Source organism: Hakea prostrata, chromosome 6, assembly GCF_041222555.1.
Source record: "Hakea prostrata isolate BN-2017 chromosome 6, UWA_Hpros_2, whole genome shotgun sequence".
NCBI lineage: Eukaryota > Viridiplantae > Streptophyta > Magnoliopsida > Proteales > Proteaceae > Hakea > Hakea prostrata.
Genome location: NC_142605.1, coordinates 33,391,194 through 33,408,036, shown reverse-complemented (window position 1 = coordinate 33,408,036; position 16,843 = coordinate 33,391,194). Strand labels below are relative to the sequence as shown.

General features: G+C 39.5%; 1 protein-coding gene across 2 annotated transcripts; it reads right to left on the bottom strand.

Annotated features, from left to right (window-relative positions):
* Positions 1–1,304: 1,304 nt before the first annotated feature.
* Positions 1,305–13,475, bottom strand: LOC149013445 (protein transport protein SEC16A homolog). Of its 2 annotated transcripts, none has more exons than XM_089158022.1 (14): positions 13,362–13,475; positions 11,114–13,246; positions 10,666–10,986; positions 7,217–7,345; positions 7,017–7,139; positions 6,455–6,595; positions 6,017–6,142; positions 5,761–5,895; positions 4,745–4,872; positions 4,556–4,664; positions 4,177–4,473; positions 3,115–3,258; positions 2,708–3,003; positions 1,305–2,204 (listed from the first exon to the last, which is right to left on the bottom strand). In XM_089158022.1, exons 2-14 carry the CDS (start codon positions 12,914–12,916, stop codon positions 1,673–1,675), a joined length of 4,284 nt encoding a protein of 1,427 aa, XP_089014148.1. In that variant the 5' UTR covers positions 12,917–13,246; positions 13,362–13,475; the 3' UTR covers positions 1,305–1,672. The 2 variants fall into 2 exon arrangements, with proteins under 2 accessions (XP_089014148.1, XP_089014149.1); XM_089158023.1 differs by having other exon boundaries at positions 11,114–13,077.
* Positions 13,476–16,843: the final 3,368 nt, after the last annotated feature.

Here is a 16,843-nt window from a genome sequence, read left to right as displayed (position 1 = left end):
GCATGGATGACCTAATTTTTGCTTGTTATAATGTATGGTTTGGCTAAAAGCAGATCCAACATGGTTGATTTCATTCTTTAACCTCTTGAAGGTTTTTAGCATAGAGATTCCTTCCTATGCTGCTCTTGTAGGAGAGCAGTCTGGGCCCTCTCTAGCTATACGATCGCTTGAATTTGGTGGAACTCTGTCCTGGACACCCCTGGTACCAACTAGATTTGCTATTCCCTCTCCCTGTTGGAGAGTACAAGACATGCTGGATTAAGCTACATGCGGTCGTTACACCCAAATGAGATCCCCAGTTGGCTAAGAATTGAAATTTTGGACCAAAACATGACTACGTGAGATACAATGGCAACAGAAAACATATAAGAGAATGTTCTCTATACAACTATTCTTGGCTCTCAATGTAAAGAACACAATTCTGATCAACCCATTTTTAAGAGCTGCAACAGGCCAGCTTGAGTCTAAGATTTTTCAAAATCCTAACCTTGACCCAAAATCCCCTGTTCCTAACCCTTACTTCATAGAACCAGGTGAGGCCATGGCCAACGTTAGACACTTTGATACTCACCCTTGGCCCTCTCCCTACCCCTCCAACAAACAACAAAAAGAGAAAATGCACACTTAACCCTTCTTTTCAACAACAGGTGACCTACAAGTCTGTACAAGCCAAGTTGGCCAAGTTAAAAGCTCAATCTAAACTAACTCTAACCCTAATACAGGCCATCCTTGACCTGTCCATTAAGACTAAAATTTTGAGACCAAACCCTCCTAAGACTAGGAATTCGAACCATTAGCACCAAACTTGCACCGCTACCCTAGCTCCCTGGGTCACCATGGCTGTAAACAATATATTGCTCAAGGGGCGGAATATAAGCTGGGCGAGGGATCGAGCTTTCAGTCATGAGCAATAAATGCATAGGACACGTTCAGTGAAAATTGCAGTTGTCGGATCAAGAAATAAATGTGGTGACATTCGCCGTGAAAATGAGTCCAATTGATCGTTCTTGGGAGAGCAAAGAAAACCGAACAAAATCTGCACCCTTCATATGAGCTGGAGTCATCGAAGATTTATCCATTCATATGAGGATGCATTGCAGAGCATTACCCAGTAGATGAAAATTTAGGCCACCATCAGTTTACTTATATTTCACTACCCCTAACCCAAAACAATTATGAACAGCCACAAAAAGAATAATTACAGTTCTGGATGTTTCGGCAACTTTTCACCCTGAGGACAAATATAAAAGAGTTGGTTGCTCTACTTTGGGCTCCCTTTAATCTTCCATAAAAGGCCACCACTTGGGAAAAAAATGATTCTTATTCAATAAATCAACAAATGAACTGTACATCTGTGCCGAAGCATGTCCTCTTTGGCTTTATAAAAGGACACCAACTCCCTCACATTGGATGGTTGCAGCTCCTGGGACACTCAAACTAGCCCCTGGTCCAAGCATACAAAAAGCTGTAGGTAGCCAAGTACTCATCAAAAACCAGAGCACCAATTTACATGTATGACGCGCCAATCCCACTGCTCAACCAAAATTTTCCTTTTCTGCTTTTCTTTTTGTTTTGTTTTTTTTGGGGATGGGGAAAGGAAAAGTCAGGTATGTACTGACCTGACGAGATCAGAGAAGCAACATAAGATTTACAGCTATAGCAATGTGGCTCATTACAGTTCCACCTCCTGGAGGTCATCCGCCAAGCCCATGCCATTCATAGCCATGTGCATTTGAGAAGGATCGCTAGGCATAAATACTGATGGTGGCATGGCCAATGCCTCTCCCAGAGGCTTTATTTCAGTTGTCATGGGAGGATCAAGCGTATTAGAAATCCCTCCACTCCATGATGCTGTTCGCCGTGAACGGGGAGGAAGAGGTCCATTGCCATTTTCTTTCGCCCCCATCCCCATGTTTGTATGGGCAATGTCACTCATGCTGGGGAACCGTTGCATTGGTGGTGATGCTAATGATGCTGTTGACAGGATCGACGACTCTGATGCGACGGATGTTGAAGGATTGCCATCGGTCGCCACAGTTCCGTGTATGGATTCTATTGCATTGTCTGCTGGTACATCCGAGACCATGGGTGTGGGAATGAAAAATTTGGTATTTGCACTTGCTGTAGGTTTTGCACCTGGAATAGAAGCTGACTGAAAGGCGTTTGGTAGGGTTCCACCACCTTTGTTGAAGGTGTCAACATACCTACGGAGAGTTCAGTGCAGCAGAATCATCAAGTCCACATCCGGAAACAAAATGAGAATATCAATCATATGCTTCGAAGAAAGCAAACTACAAGAAATGTCACATAATTATTGCATGAATTGCATAAAAAGTGGAGGAATGTACATAGAAGTAACTTCCACTCGGGGTATCAGATGCCATGGAGACTAGCAAATCACTCCTTGCAGGTTCTTTTTTCTCTCATAACTTTCTGGGGAACACACGGACTGGAGACGTAGATAATTAACAACTCAGGAAACACCTTACATGGTCATGACCACACTTTGGGTGATTCACTCAGACATGTCAGGCTTTTGGGAAAGAGAATTCCTTGATGCTGTAACACCTGGACACTACATCTGACATCTCTAGAGCTATAACAAATTGCATATCTTCCATAATTGGGAATATAGCATTGGAGGGAAAATTTGAAGAATGCAAATATCTTAAGGATAATAGAAAAAAGTTAACAAACCATCCCCTACCTTGATCGAACTCCTGTCCGTCCACGAGCAGAGAATTGATTAGAACCAGGTGGGATGGGTGGTATCCCTGGATTACGCTCTTGAGTTGGGCTTTTGAACTCAGCCCCTCCATTAGTGGGCAAGTTTTCACTTTTTAAAGCAGTATTTATGTTGTAATCTGACATTCCGTTCTGGAAACTGGCAGTCGGTGGTGGTGGTGGCAGGGCTGCTGCTTCAGCTGGAGGTTCAGAGCCTTCCTCCACCCATCGCTTAAGCTTTTCGTTGTAATAGAATTTATTCTGTTCCCCCAGTTTAGCCTGTGGTAGCAATGCACCATAACCAACAGATGTTTGGCCATATTAAGCAGAATCAGTTAGAGAGAGGACAATCCATGCAAGAGAATAGCAGCAAATAAAGAAAAGGACTACCTGTCGATCTGAGCGAGACTTTGAGACCCAACCCATGGTCTTCTGAAGGATCTGTGAGCCAAATCGGCCAAAGCGAGATGGTCCACCTGAAACTGATCCTTTGCCTCGTGCATGAGGAGAATCTCCTTCCTTAGATGAATCATCCTGACCCCATACAGTATAAGCAGATTCAAGAATATGAAGCCATAAACTTTAAGCATATCAAGCACATCTACCCTAGGAAGTACGTTATGGGACTGGCATTTAAGGCTTTACAGAATTTAGCTTCTTGTTGTGGGCCAATATTTCCAGGTTTTCCTGGTGTAGTTTTTCTATTAAATCATATGTGAGTAATGTTTCTTCCTTCATTATTCATTACTAGATAAAAGGGAAGGGGGATTCCCTGCATTTGGAAAATGAATTTTCACAGGTCTTTGGATAGTCATATGTAGAGTTCCCATGTTATATATAACGCATCACAAAATGGGAAAACAACATCAGACATTGAACTTTTGAACTTCTAATTACGTCCAGAAGAGCAGGCTCCATCTTCCCAGGGAATCAGTTGAAACCATCCCTCTTTCTGAGTAATGTTTCTTCCTTCATTATTCATTACTAGATAAGGGAAGGGGGATTCCCTGCATTTGGAAAATGAATTTTCACAGGTCTTTGGATAGTCATATGTAGAGTTCCCATGTTACATATAGCCTATCACAAAATCTTAAACTTCTGAACTTCTAATTACGTCCAGAAGAGCAGGCTCCATCTTCCCAAGGAATCAGTTGAAACCATCCCTCTTTCTGAGGTTATGTTCCTCCATAAAAATCATATTTATTAAGAAGAAGAAGAAGATGTTCAAGCAACACCTTTTATTTCCCTCAGATTTCACCTCAAAATTGTCGTTTTCACATTATTTAACCTAGAAACAGAGCCTAAAAGAAAACATCATGCACAGGATTCCAGGATTGCCTAAAATTGTTTGGTATATGGCCCTAATACACGACATCCCCGTACCTGTGCATACAAATGTATACAGTTATGTTCAGAAAATAGGAAGCATCTTACTCTAGAAAAAATACCAACCTGCGTCCTGCCAAAGTTTGGCTCAGAAATGCTTCTATTGGGCATCTTGTCACCTTTCCACTCATTTATAGGCTCCATTGATACTGAGGGCATCAATGATGACATGGCCATTGTTGACTGACTATTTGCTATTCTTGTGCTGACTGGAGGATGATCGTGATCATTATTCTGGAAATTGCTCTGTGATGTTGATGGCACAGGTGGTGGTGTCCCAATCATACGATGAAGGGATCTGTCAAGGAATGGGAGCAATTTATTCACTAGCTTTGCTGGAGCCAAGTTGCTGTTGTATCCGCCCTAGATATGGAACAAGGAACCAATATGAATAGCTTTACTGACAAAGACTTGACCAGATTTGAAATAGATAGTAGACAGATACCTGCTGGTATGTTTTTATACGCTCCTCAAGGGAAGATACTAACTGTTTCCATGTCTCCACTTCCGGTGCTCGACCAGTTTTCAGGGACTTCATTATTGCTTGACAGTACCTGAGATGACAGGTCATGCTAAGAAACAGAAATTTGAAAAGAAATGCAGACCAACATAAGAGGAATATAGACTGACTTACTTCAATGAATCTGAAATTTTCCCCACTTCAGCCAGCATGTGGGCATAAATAAGCTTATATGGCTGAAATGGTAGCAGGAAAGACTGAGAATTTCCAAGCACTTTAGAGTATTCGTATAATTCTGTCCTCTGCCCAGATGAACAAGAAAGCTTTATCCCTCACAAAGTATCCCAATCTAATTCACCAACTACATGCTAAGTAACAGATCAGAATGCTTCCACGTAAAATATTAAAGAGTTGAAGTTACAAAAGTTCAGGAGTTGCAGAAATCAAGAATAATGAAGCAAAAAGACAAACAGACAGCAGGAAGAAAAGAAAAAAGGGGCAAATGGCATTGATCCACGATCACTATCCACTTCCACTCTATCCGCATGCTGCATTTGCCTTATCATATTATTGCCTCAGCAAATGAAGAGGGCAGAGCTCCGCACACTGTTATTATGCTCCATTCTAGACCTAGTAGTCATGGGAATTGAATTGGGAGACAGTCTTTCCACAACACAGGGGGTTGCATACTTTATGACACCCCCCCCCCCACCAAAAAAAAAGAAAAAGAAGGAATTCAGCAGTGGTTGGCGTCTTGTACACTTGCAATGCCACATTTTTACAAAATAGTTCAACAAGTGGACTTCAGAAATTCCTCATTAACCACTAAAAAAACCCCTTCTGCGTGTGAGATGTTTCACTACACTTTCAATCCCAAAATGCCTAGTTGCTACAGGGTAATATGAGGAGTAAAGCACATCTAAGCACAACATTTTCTTATAACCATGCAATGTTCAGCTAGTATACCAGAACATATAAAATTCAAGAGCAACAAGAATTAGGAAATCAAGTAGAGAAAGATAGTGTGTCCTAAGCCATATTGAAACCAGTAATCATAACAAACCAGTACTTGTCAAGATAGAAGGCCAACTCAAAACACAGCTGGTGAGAAATACTGAAGCTTGATCAGATACAGGATAAAGAAAGCAGGACCAATGTGGCATGATGAAACTGAAGGGAGCACTACCTACCTGAATTGCAGCTGGGCTGGCATATGTCCGAGGATATTTCCAGTGGTCTGCACCAATGAGACACAATCTTGCACTGTCCGAATAGGACTCAAAGTTCGCATCAGCGACCAAGTAGCAAATATGAGCAGCAGAAATCTGTAACTCATGTAAAATATGACACTTAACATCTTTAGGGAATGAGCAGATAGAGATCCCATACCAGTATAATCAGTCATTTTTTTAAGGGAGGATTGGTGTAAATTAATAAATATTCTACCTCGCCTCTTTCCTTCCACAGGCAATCTCCAAGGTGAATAATCACAAGCTCATCACCTTTCGTCGGGTTCGCAGTTATAATGGCCAGATTCTCTTGCCAGCCATCTAGCATACTGTTGGACCCAATCTATTGTTCATCCAAAAAAATTTATGAGCTCAGTAAAGCAATGATTTTCGAAAAGAAGCTCTAAGTTGCACTGTAAAAGTTTTCAGAATCCCTCCAAAATGCATCATTGTAATGTTTATGTCATATTTATGGTCTGTAAAATAACTACGAGGGGTTACAAATTGCAATGGAATTAAACTTCATCCATGATTAAGTACAGTTAAACCTGGCATAACAGACAAATGCAGCGACAGACAAAGCAGCGACAGCCAACTTGAGAAGAAAATTTCAATTGATATACCATTTCCAGTCAAACAAGAATCACTAACATACCTGAGGTGCACCATTATTAGTCCCACTGTCTGTTGAAAACACATCTGCAGGTTGCCCTGCAATTAATAGGCATAATGTTCGTAAAGGAGACCCTGCTATTAATTGATAATGTGCCATTTGCTTCACAGTATCAACATAGAACTGCACAGGTATGAAGGAGAAAAGAACGTCAGCTACAGTTAAATATCCAATTTGTTCTTCTCCGCACACAAACAACTAGAAAACCTGAAGGAGGTGTCTGACTGATGCTCATTCTATTCCCTAAAGTGGTTTAACATGGAGGAAAAAAATTTCTGAAAATATTTTCAAAGAGACATGTCATTATGTCATTAACATGCACATTTTTCTGGTACACGTCATTAACACTATTACCCTTATTGGGAAAAACTAAGTCATACTAAAAGAACAAAAGGAAAAGGGTAAGCTTACAAATGATTTTGACAACTTGCGGGGTGTCAATCCCATTCTTAAAAATCCTCTTTTTTTTTAAATTAACAATAATGTAAATTCATTCCTATGATGTTGAAGGCTTGAAAGTAGAAGGTAAGTGCAACAGATGAACCTGATCGCCTAGTTGTGAGGCAAGAACAAGCGCAGGTCCCCATAGCTGACCTTCTTGTGCACATTGAAGAGCCTCTTTTGTTCTACCACAGACGAGGAGGTTTTGTACCTCAACAGAAGTAGCCTAAAGGAAAATCAAATTTAAATGAAAAATTGAGGCATTACATCTGGAAAAATGGATGCTCAAAGATTGTGACAAACCCGAATCTGTCCTTCAGATGGCATGTTCTGCAAGCAGTGAGTAAGGGCACCATAATGACTTGATTGAAGACCATTCCTTTTAGCAGATGCAAAAAGCTGAGCTACTGCTGCTTCTGGGCGATCGCTGTCCTATAAAAAGAAACGGGAAGTCCAAATGAAGTTCAAATAACATATTTCTAAATCTGGAAGGCATGATAAATAATGTTGCCAGGAGGAAATAAGGAATAAATCTGAAATTAAAAATAACTTGCAGATGAACAGGAACATAAGTAACTGGTACTAAAAACATCAGCCCTGAGTAATAAATAAACCACAAACTAGTTTGCAGGGGCTTCTGAGGAAAATGAAGACTGTATGGACGAGTCTCTTCCATTTGCATTTTTTTTTGAGGGGGGGGGGGGGGGTGGACTGCAACAAGAGATTGTATCATACGCCAACAGAAAACAAATTGTTATCTCATTTCCCCAATGCTTCCCCCCACCCCCACCCCCCCAAAAAAAAAACCAAAGGGGGGAGAAAACCCACGAAATCTCTGATTATTCATAATAGAGTTGCAACTGAATCCAGATGCATAAGAGGGGAAAATGCCCAGAAGTAACATAAACATCCAGACACGAAATAAACAACATACCAAAATCTACACAATTTCCATTCATATACTTAATCCAACAGCAGCAAAAAGCTTGCAGAAGACACCGAGCCCTACTAATACCTAACATGACTGAAGCATAGTTGTCAAGGCGACACCTAGGTGTCCCTGGCCCTTTTTTGGGTCAAGGCAACCTGATGTCACCTTGTTGCCTAGGCGGCATCTTGTCGCCTTTCTTGGTGCCACCTTGGCTTTCGTTGCCCTCTATTGTCTCACCTCACCTTCGTTGCATTGACAACTGTGGACTGAAGCATGGTTGCCAAGATGGTGGAGGAGTGCCTAAGTGCTAAGGTAACAAGGCAATGCCTTGACGACAAAGGTGCCAAGTTTTTTTTTTTTTTAATTTCCCTTCTTTTCTAATACTATCGAGTATGATACCAAGTAATACTTTATGTTATTTCCCCTCCTCCTAATACTATCTTGTATGCTACAAAGTAAAATTTATGTCATAAAATCAACATGAAGCCACACCAAGTCATCAAAAAATCAACACAAAACTAGAAGACAACAGAACCAAAAAAGCAAGCCATGGAAATTTTTAAACAACCATAAAATTCATTTGATTCAAGCTGTTTTAGAAATTGGTCATTGTCCTGGCATACCTACTGACACTCTTACATTTGGTGTTCTTCTGTTCTTAGAGAATATGACCTAAAACTGCTCTCAATGTAGAAAATTTTTCCACTACAACGTTTGACTTGTCAAAAGACTTTATATTTACATGAGATTTCTGTAATAGGTAAAGCAACAAACCCCAGCTTGCTCAAATCATATTTATATTAAAGGAGTTTTGTTCTGGTCACATTTTATCTAGTATACACAAATGTTGCCAAAATCAGTCTAAACGAAAATATGCTTAGATATTAAAGTAAATTTCTTTTAACTCTTTTGGTTTTTTAACAATGTTATACCATTAAGATTTATGGAATATCTGGATTTAAATAAAAATCCCAGCAACATTGGCCATGGCAGAATGACCCAGTATTTGCTTTTGAGCAAGGAGTTTGACTTTTATCCTTTAGAAACTTTTCATTTTTAACTTCTAATACTAGATTCAAACAGGGGCATTTGCTTATTTATGAATAACCTCTGAAACATATGAAATAAAAATATTGTTGTTCGTTTACTTAAATGACTATTATAAATGATATTTAACATAAATAAGGATCAACTTAGTTCAATACCCACCAAGGCATTTGCTACCACTATGTGTCACTTGCCTAGCCCAAAAAAATTAACCCAAAAACAGTAGGCAATGCCTTGACAACTATGGACAGAGATGCACCACTATCTCCAACAGTTAATATGGTAAGATTACATCAAACATCCTCACAGAATAAATAAATAAAATGCAACAAAAAGTACATCACCAGTATGGAAGACAATAACCCATACTGTTATAAAACACAATAACGAACAAGATAACAAAGTATCATGTGCAACAACGAAGCAGGCACCATTTGCTCAACCAGAGCAATTTCCTATGCCCACAACATTGAACAGAGGCAGTAAAGCTCTCAAAATCTGCAAAAAGTTATATCTATCCTAATTGCGCTAGTAAAATGGTGGTAGGTGCAAGGCAAGGGAATGATGTAGACATTATTAAATCAAGCAACACCGCTACAATTTTTTTCATATTGTCAACAAAGTTTCTCTATGTTGATATATGTGATGGCTAAGAGACTGGATGATTTTGATAGTTGAATAAACTTTGGGAATTTGTTTGAGAAGAGCTCGTAGTGTCTCCTCTTCTCTTCACCTCCCTAAAGATTTGGTTTTCCCCCTAATTTCCCAGATTGCTCCCCCAAATTGTGCTGATTCACATTCTCCTTCCCATAGTCCCACCACCCATACATGCACCTTCTTCTTTCAATCTGCATCAGGAGTCATATCACGTACCCCGGTCAGAACTAAATGGGAATGACATAAAAAGTTTTCTTCAAAAAGGTCCAATGATCACAACTTCTATATTGTAAATAGGAGAGACAAATACAATGGCCAAAGTAATAGCAATTAAATCATGACGCCTAAGCGCACACTCCAATCTGGTGTGACGAGATTCAAACTTCCTCAGAGAATATAAGGTCTTCATAAGGCTTATCATGAGCCACTATCCAAGCATGAATACTTTTGTTTAAGAGAACATTGTTTTTGGGTAGAGAATCTCCAATTCAGGATCAACTGCTGAAATGTGCTGTTCTTGCTTTAAGACTTTCTCGAACTGATACTTGTTAAGTCAAGGATCTTTTTGGTAAACTAGATTGTTTACAATAAAATTTTCAATAAAAGGAACTTCAAGGTATAAACAAGATAAATTTAAAACAGATTGGTATAGTTATACGTTTTGCTTGGGTCATGTTGCTTCTCAGTGATCTAATGGTTGCAGATTCAGGTTAGAAAACAGCCCCTCCAGGCAAGCCTGTGTACATTATGAGTCTAGGACCCTCCCTAGACCTGTAGTGGCAAGAGCCTTGTGAACTGGGTATGCCTTCCTCTCTTTTTTTTTTTTTTTTTTTTTTTTTTTTAACTCAATATAAGAAGAAAAATACTGGAAAGAAGTAAGACAAAAAAAAACTACATAAATATGGCAACAAGAAAAATGCAAAAGCAGGGACCCATCATTATGAGCAAGCTTTCAACAGAACAAACTCAAAAGCAACATCTGAAAGGCAATAATTATAATTATAAAGTAATAAAAGTAATACTGAAATAACTGAAAAAACATGCAATAGAAGTTAACAATGATGAGACAACCTTAACGGAAAGCAAAATGGTAGGCATTTCTTAGAGGGTCCGATACCTTAAGCGCCGGATCAGTGCCAAAAGGAGATCGAAATTTCCCATAATGCTGACAAGCTATTTTCAACAATGAGAGAAGCAATCTCAAAAGTTCACCTTTTCTATAGTCCATGTTGGGTGATTCACAGAATGCGATCCTTTCATCAATCCATTTGTTTAATTCTTTACTTCCAACATTTCCACCAACCAAGGGACCAGGGAAGGATTGTTGGCACAAAGTACGGAAGTAGTCACAAGCACCAGCTCCTGTAGTGGTAGCATTAACTTTTTCCATGACAACTTCACTCAGGTTAAGTAAAGAAACAGAGCCTCCAACAGGGTCCTTCAAAAAAATAAACAAAAGTTTGAGACACTTAGCAGCTGCAATGCTTTTAAAAAAAGATAGTTTACATAATGGAACTGTGATAATTTGAATGAGAACTTAAGTTTAGAACTGCTCAGGACCAAACCTGGCTTCCATATGCTGAGTTGGCAGAAAAAGAACTGCTCTCTTTCATGACTACGAGTCTTCCTCCAAACCCAAAAGTAACAAGACAATGTGGGGGACGTCCTGCTGACGACCTCCCCTCATGAGGAATATAAGAATGTTGTGAGCTCGTCTGAAATGGCTGCTGAATGAAACTTGATTTCTGACTCTGATAGTAATCGGTTGATGAGTGCGTCTGTTGGCTCTTGTCTGTCATATTTTGATTAATCTGATGAGAGTAGTTCTCAGACGGAACAAAACTTCGAAATTCAACCACCCCATTAGTGCTGTTGTAATTGTGACTTGTTTGTTCAAATGTAGGAACTGCACCAGCAGATTCAAAATGCTGCGCAGTATAATTATTTACAGAACCAGCAGAACCATAAAAGCTTCCTGTTTGTTGGTTTCCAGTAAAACTAGACAATGACTCACTCTTAGCAACAGCTTCAGGCTGCCACACATTCATATTTTGTTGAGCAGTATAATTACTAACAGGACCAGTGGAACCATATAAGCCTCCTGTTTGCAGGTTTTCAGTAACAGTAGCAACGCTCTCACTCTTAGAAGCGGGTTCAGGTTGCCATACATGTTGTTGACTCTGGTAATTTGAAGATCCTGTCCAATCCTGGACTTGGTTATTAATATGTGGCACTTGTGACCCAAAATATTTAAATTGGCTATAATCCTGCTGTAGGTTGTGGTCTTTGTCTGGGAGGAAACTGCCAGCTGAAGGATTCTCGTTTTGATTTTGATGAAAAATATCAGTGTTTGTTGACTGGGCAGCTTGGGTATAAGACTCCCAGGCACGCCATTCTTGGGCTATTGTGTCATAGTACCAGCCGGGGTATTGAGGATCAAAAATCATATGTGAGGGATACTCCTCACTTCCTTGTGACACCTGATTCCAGTTAGAGACAGTACCAGTTGTACAACCCTCAGCCATGGTTGTTCCAACAGACTGTGTCGTTTGCTGCAGGTAAGAAACCTCGGATCTCTGGTCTGAAACAACATCACCACCTGCAGACAAGGCCTTGCTTTCAAAACCAATCTGGCTATTTGCCGCATCATAACCATCTATTTGGTACCACTCCCCTGTATTCGGATCATATTTCCACCCAGGATAGAGGTTTTCCCAGTTTTGGTTATCAGAGGAACCCTGCCAATTGGTAATCTCATCAGTGGCTTTTCCATATATTTCACCTTGTTGATACTGCAAGGAATTCACAGACGTTAAATCTGTGGCTGTTTCTGCAGTGGTGGATGTGACCATCGAATCAGCGCTTGGATTATCCAGCACTCCTCCAAATGGATCCCCTGAATTGTCTACCAACTCCGTAAAGAAATCTGAGTATGAACCGAACCCACCACCACTTTGCTTAGCCTCATCGATGTGAAATGAACTCCACTGAACCTCCTTCACACTGGTACCCCCGGATCCACTGCTGTTTCTGATTTTGGAACCTGATGCAACATCTGCCCCCTCAACAGCATCGTTGTTCACACTCGCATTTTCAGAAGCAATCGAATTGAAAGGTACGTCTTTCTCAGGTGCATCTGCAGAAGACGAAATAACAGGTTCGGAATGCTTTTCTTCTTTATTATCAATCGAACCTTCACCGCTAGACCCATCCAGACCAATGTTCAGGTTTGAGAAAGCTTTCACCCCATTAAAATCCTCACCGTCGGCCAAACCAGGGCCAGATTCTGTCGTGATCTCACCATCAACAAGTTTATCGAAGAAGTCTTCATCCGTTTGATCCTCCACCTGAAATGGAGGAGATGCCATCGAATATAATCCTAATTCCTAACCTATAAATTTCTAGCTCAAATCCGCCAAGCCTCAATTCCACCGAATCAAACAAGGCCACTGCAATTCCACCCGACGAAGCTTAAATTCCTCTCAAACAACTACCGAACCCAATAAGAAGCATGAACCAGCTGAAAATTCTGAGAATCCAATATCAACCGTCACCAGAACAGTCAGATCCAAAATTCACAGGAACAGAAGCCTCATCCATCCTAAGTGAAAGAAATATCTAAACGCAATAATGAAATTAAGGCTTCAACCGCGCTAAAACCAATCAGAAATTCCGAAACAAGCAAGATCTTCTTAGATCTGCCATCTCAAAAACACAAATTCAAAATTAACAAACAAAAATACCAACACCACCGATTGAAATGAAGATAAAAAGTAGGAATCATACTTCAAAAAACACAAATTGAATACTTACAAATACGCAGGAAGGATTGTAGAAGGATTATTCGAGAGACCGCGATGATAATTGAAGCAGGACAAACCCTCGATTTGCAACAGCCGACATTTCATCACCCACCACCAAAAGAGGTCTTTGTTTTTTTTTTTTTTTAATTAATTTTTACCGCCGAATAACAAATGTCTATAAATTAAAAACTGGAAATAAAAAAATTATGAATATTATAATAGAATATATTAAAAAAATAGAATATATATTTACTCAGATGATCATGAGCCGTAGATCACACATGAGAAGTGAGGGAAAGAAATCCAGGTTCCCATCTTGTTTTGGGCATCGCTGGCAGACCACGTGGTACGTGAAAACTGCCTTTGTGGGACCGCGTGTTCAATTCAGGGGCTTTCTGTGATGTGGATTTTTCAAAGGAAAATTCATTTTTATTTATTTTTGTTCATTAAAAGATTTTATATAGAATGTTTTAAGGCGGAAATATATAAATGCAAAAGATCTCACCATAAAAAATATAAAAGTGAATGGAAAGAAAATTCGAGGGAAGTCACTTAACGGTTTTGTTAGATTTGATTTTAAAGAAAGTCCATTTTGTTAGGTGAAGGAGGGAAGGATTGAGGTTTTTTTTTTAATTATATTATTATTATTATTGGTTTAAAAGAGATTTATTTGGGTGGCTAAGACAAGGTGTCGTGGAGGGTAGCCAACTCGAGAGCCCTTTGGAAAAAAAACACTTACACTCCCTCAGGATAATGAAGAACCTCTTGGAAAGAACCACTTACACCCCATCGGAAGAATCACATCACCCCTTCGAGGTAATGGAGAGTCATTTGGGAAGAATCACCTACGTGCCCCTCGGGAAGTTGAAGAACCTCCCCCCTCAAGGAAAGGCATGGAGAACCTTCCCCTCCCGGAAGATTACAGAACCCCTCTGACAACTCCATCAACATTCCCTTGAGAAGTTGGAGAGCCTCTCCCCTAGAGGATCCCTCAAGAATCACTTGGGATATGCTCAGACAATGAGCTAACGCCCATTATAAAGTTTGAAGAGCAACGTTGAAGACGACAAGTCAAAAGGGTCCGTTAGAGATAACCACCCATCAATGCCCACTTTGAAACGTGGGAAAGTGGATGATGGTGTAACAACTCCATTAGTCCCACTAAGAAAAAGAATGTGCTTCCTAAGGCAACTCGCCCCACTCTTCAATCAGTGGGTGAAATAGACGGAAGAGCCGCCCCTAGGTAACTACTATATAAATTCCATCCTAAGATGGGCAAGATATGAAACTCTACTCACCATCATTCTCTATGCTATGAGAACCCTCTCAGAGCCTTCTATTGTTGCCTAGACTATCTTGAGCATTGGAGACAGTCCCCCAACCAACACAAGATAGGGCTACTCTAATTTCCTTTGTGAGTGCAAGCATATCACCTACTCAAGTCAAGTTGGAGAAGCTCTGAAGAGGTCATCCAATTACCCTGGCTAACGTGAAGAATGTCTAAACGCAACAGAAGGAGACACAAATACAAATAGATTATAACCAAGAGGTGGATATGGGCCAAAGAATCTTGTATACTTTGACCTTTCTTGTTAGGTGATATCCTGCAAAGTTTTATTGCTTAGGAATATGGAGTCGTCCAAGTAAGAGCTCAAATGTAGAATGTGTTAGACAATGGAGGCAATCTCAATTCCAGGTGATTTTTGTTGCCTCAAAAGCAAGTTAATGAGCTACTTGCATTAGCCCCACTCAGCTTTGAGACCACAATCTATATAATCCTTGATAATGAAACTAAATCCAGCCCATGTTTGTAGTTGCCTCATAGGATGCATTAGAGTTGATATCATATGAAATTGAATAAGTATTTTTTTCTTTTTTAGTAGAAAAGTTCAAAATTTATTCAAAGGGAAGCTAAGGCTACATAATTACATAAAGACTGCAACCAAAGAGCGGATATAAGCCATTCAGTGGAAGAGCTAATCGATTGGGTCCTCCTTGCTAGACGGACTGCAAGTAAATTGGACCTCCTAGGAATATATAAAAACTTACAATCCAAAAAACTAGTGCTCGAAGTGATATCTTGGGCCGAACTGTGATCTCCTGCTTGACCATGTGGATGAGGGCTACTGAATCAAATTCAACATATATATAATCTTCACCTTTTGCAGTGTATAATAAACCTGAACGCATGGCAAAAGCTTCAGCCATTGTAGGGCCTTTGGGGGAGGAAACCATTGTCCTAGACCATCATCAAAGACACTATTATGTGGGTCTTAGAGAATCCAAGATCTCAATTGGTGCCTTAAGTGCATAAAACCCCACTTGCTCAGGTTCCCAAATTTGTTGCTTGAAAAGATAGGCATTCCTTGCCATCCAAAAGTCACCAACAAATAAAGGAAAAGCCTTTCACCATGGCTTAAGAAACAATATTTTCCATCAATAACTTCAACAAAACCTAATCTAATAAAAGCTAGGAGGTGGGTGTGGTGGGACCTAATAATGGTTGTTGGCCATGTTATTTTTGAGTAGTTCAACTTCAATAGCACGTGATGTCATCTTCCATATAGATTTTGAGCCACTTATTAAAATTCTTACCTGAAATTCAAAAGCCCACTTAATATAATCATACATCATCAAGATATTTTGTTTAGTAAGACTAAATGGTTGAAAATCAATTTAAAGCCTTTTTGGTTACTTTGAGTGTAAAAATTTAGATATTTCAAATTTATAGATTTTAAATCTATGGAGTCATGGTTCATAAAATTAACTGTTTGGTTAGCCTGGATCTTTGGAGTGAAACTTATAGATTCATCTTAAAGAAAAACATTTATGAAGTCATGGTTCAGATGTTTAATGCTTTTATAGTAGGGATGGAATATTTGGATTTCATCGCATACCCATAAATCTATAGATTCAACTTTTTAGTATAAAAAGGTGAATCTCTAGATTTCATAAATCAGGGATTCACACAACCAAACGGGTATAAAATCTCTCATTTGTGAATCCAGTGAAATCTCTAGATTCATGTAACCAAACAGGCCCTTAAATCACTGCACCATGCTTAGATTAAAAAGTTAAGTGTCCGCTTAAGCAATGTTCCGGTATCAAAATCTTGTGGATGCAAAAATCTCCGTTGGGAGACCCACCCACCACAGCCAAGTGTGCCACCCGGGTCGAACACCGGATTAGTCATAGCAAAGCCTTGAAAACCGGGATTGACAACAAAAATAAAAAATAAAAATTAAGTGTCTTTCAAAATTTATGAATTTTTTTATTATTTTATATTAAAGTAAGGCGATCATTTCTAGACTCAAATTGTTTTTTTTTCCCTCTAAAATAACTTAAATCATGATCACGAAATTAAAGTGCATGATCAAAGATTATTATCCTTATCAGCTATTTTAATAAAAACCAAAGGTCCATAATGGGTATTTACTGAGTTGAGCATCCAAAGAGTATAGTGCACTAAAATAAATTACTTTTGACTTTTGA

Coding starts and splice junctions, on each gene's coding strand:
- LOC149013445 (XM_089158022.1), bottom strand. CDS start 12,916: ATGGCATCTCCTCCATTTCAGGTGGAGGATCAAACGGATGAAGACTTC. Junction 10,987..11,113: donor ACTCAGCATATGGAAGCCAG/GTTTGGTCCTGA, acceptor ATTTTTTTGAAG/GACCCTGTTGGAGGCTCTGT. Junction 4,665..4,744: donor AAAATTTCAGATTCATTGAA/GTAAGTCAGTCT, acceptor CTGTCATCTCAG/GTACTGTCAAGCAATAATGA.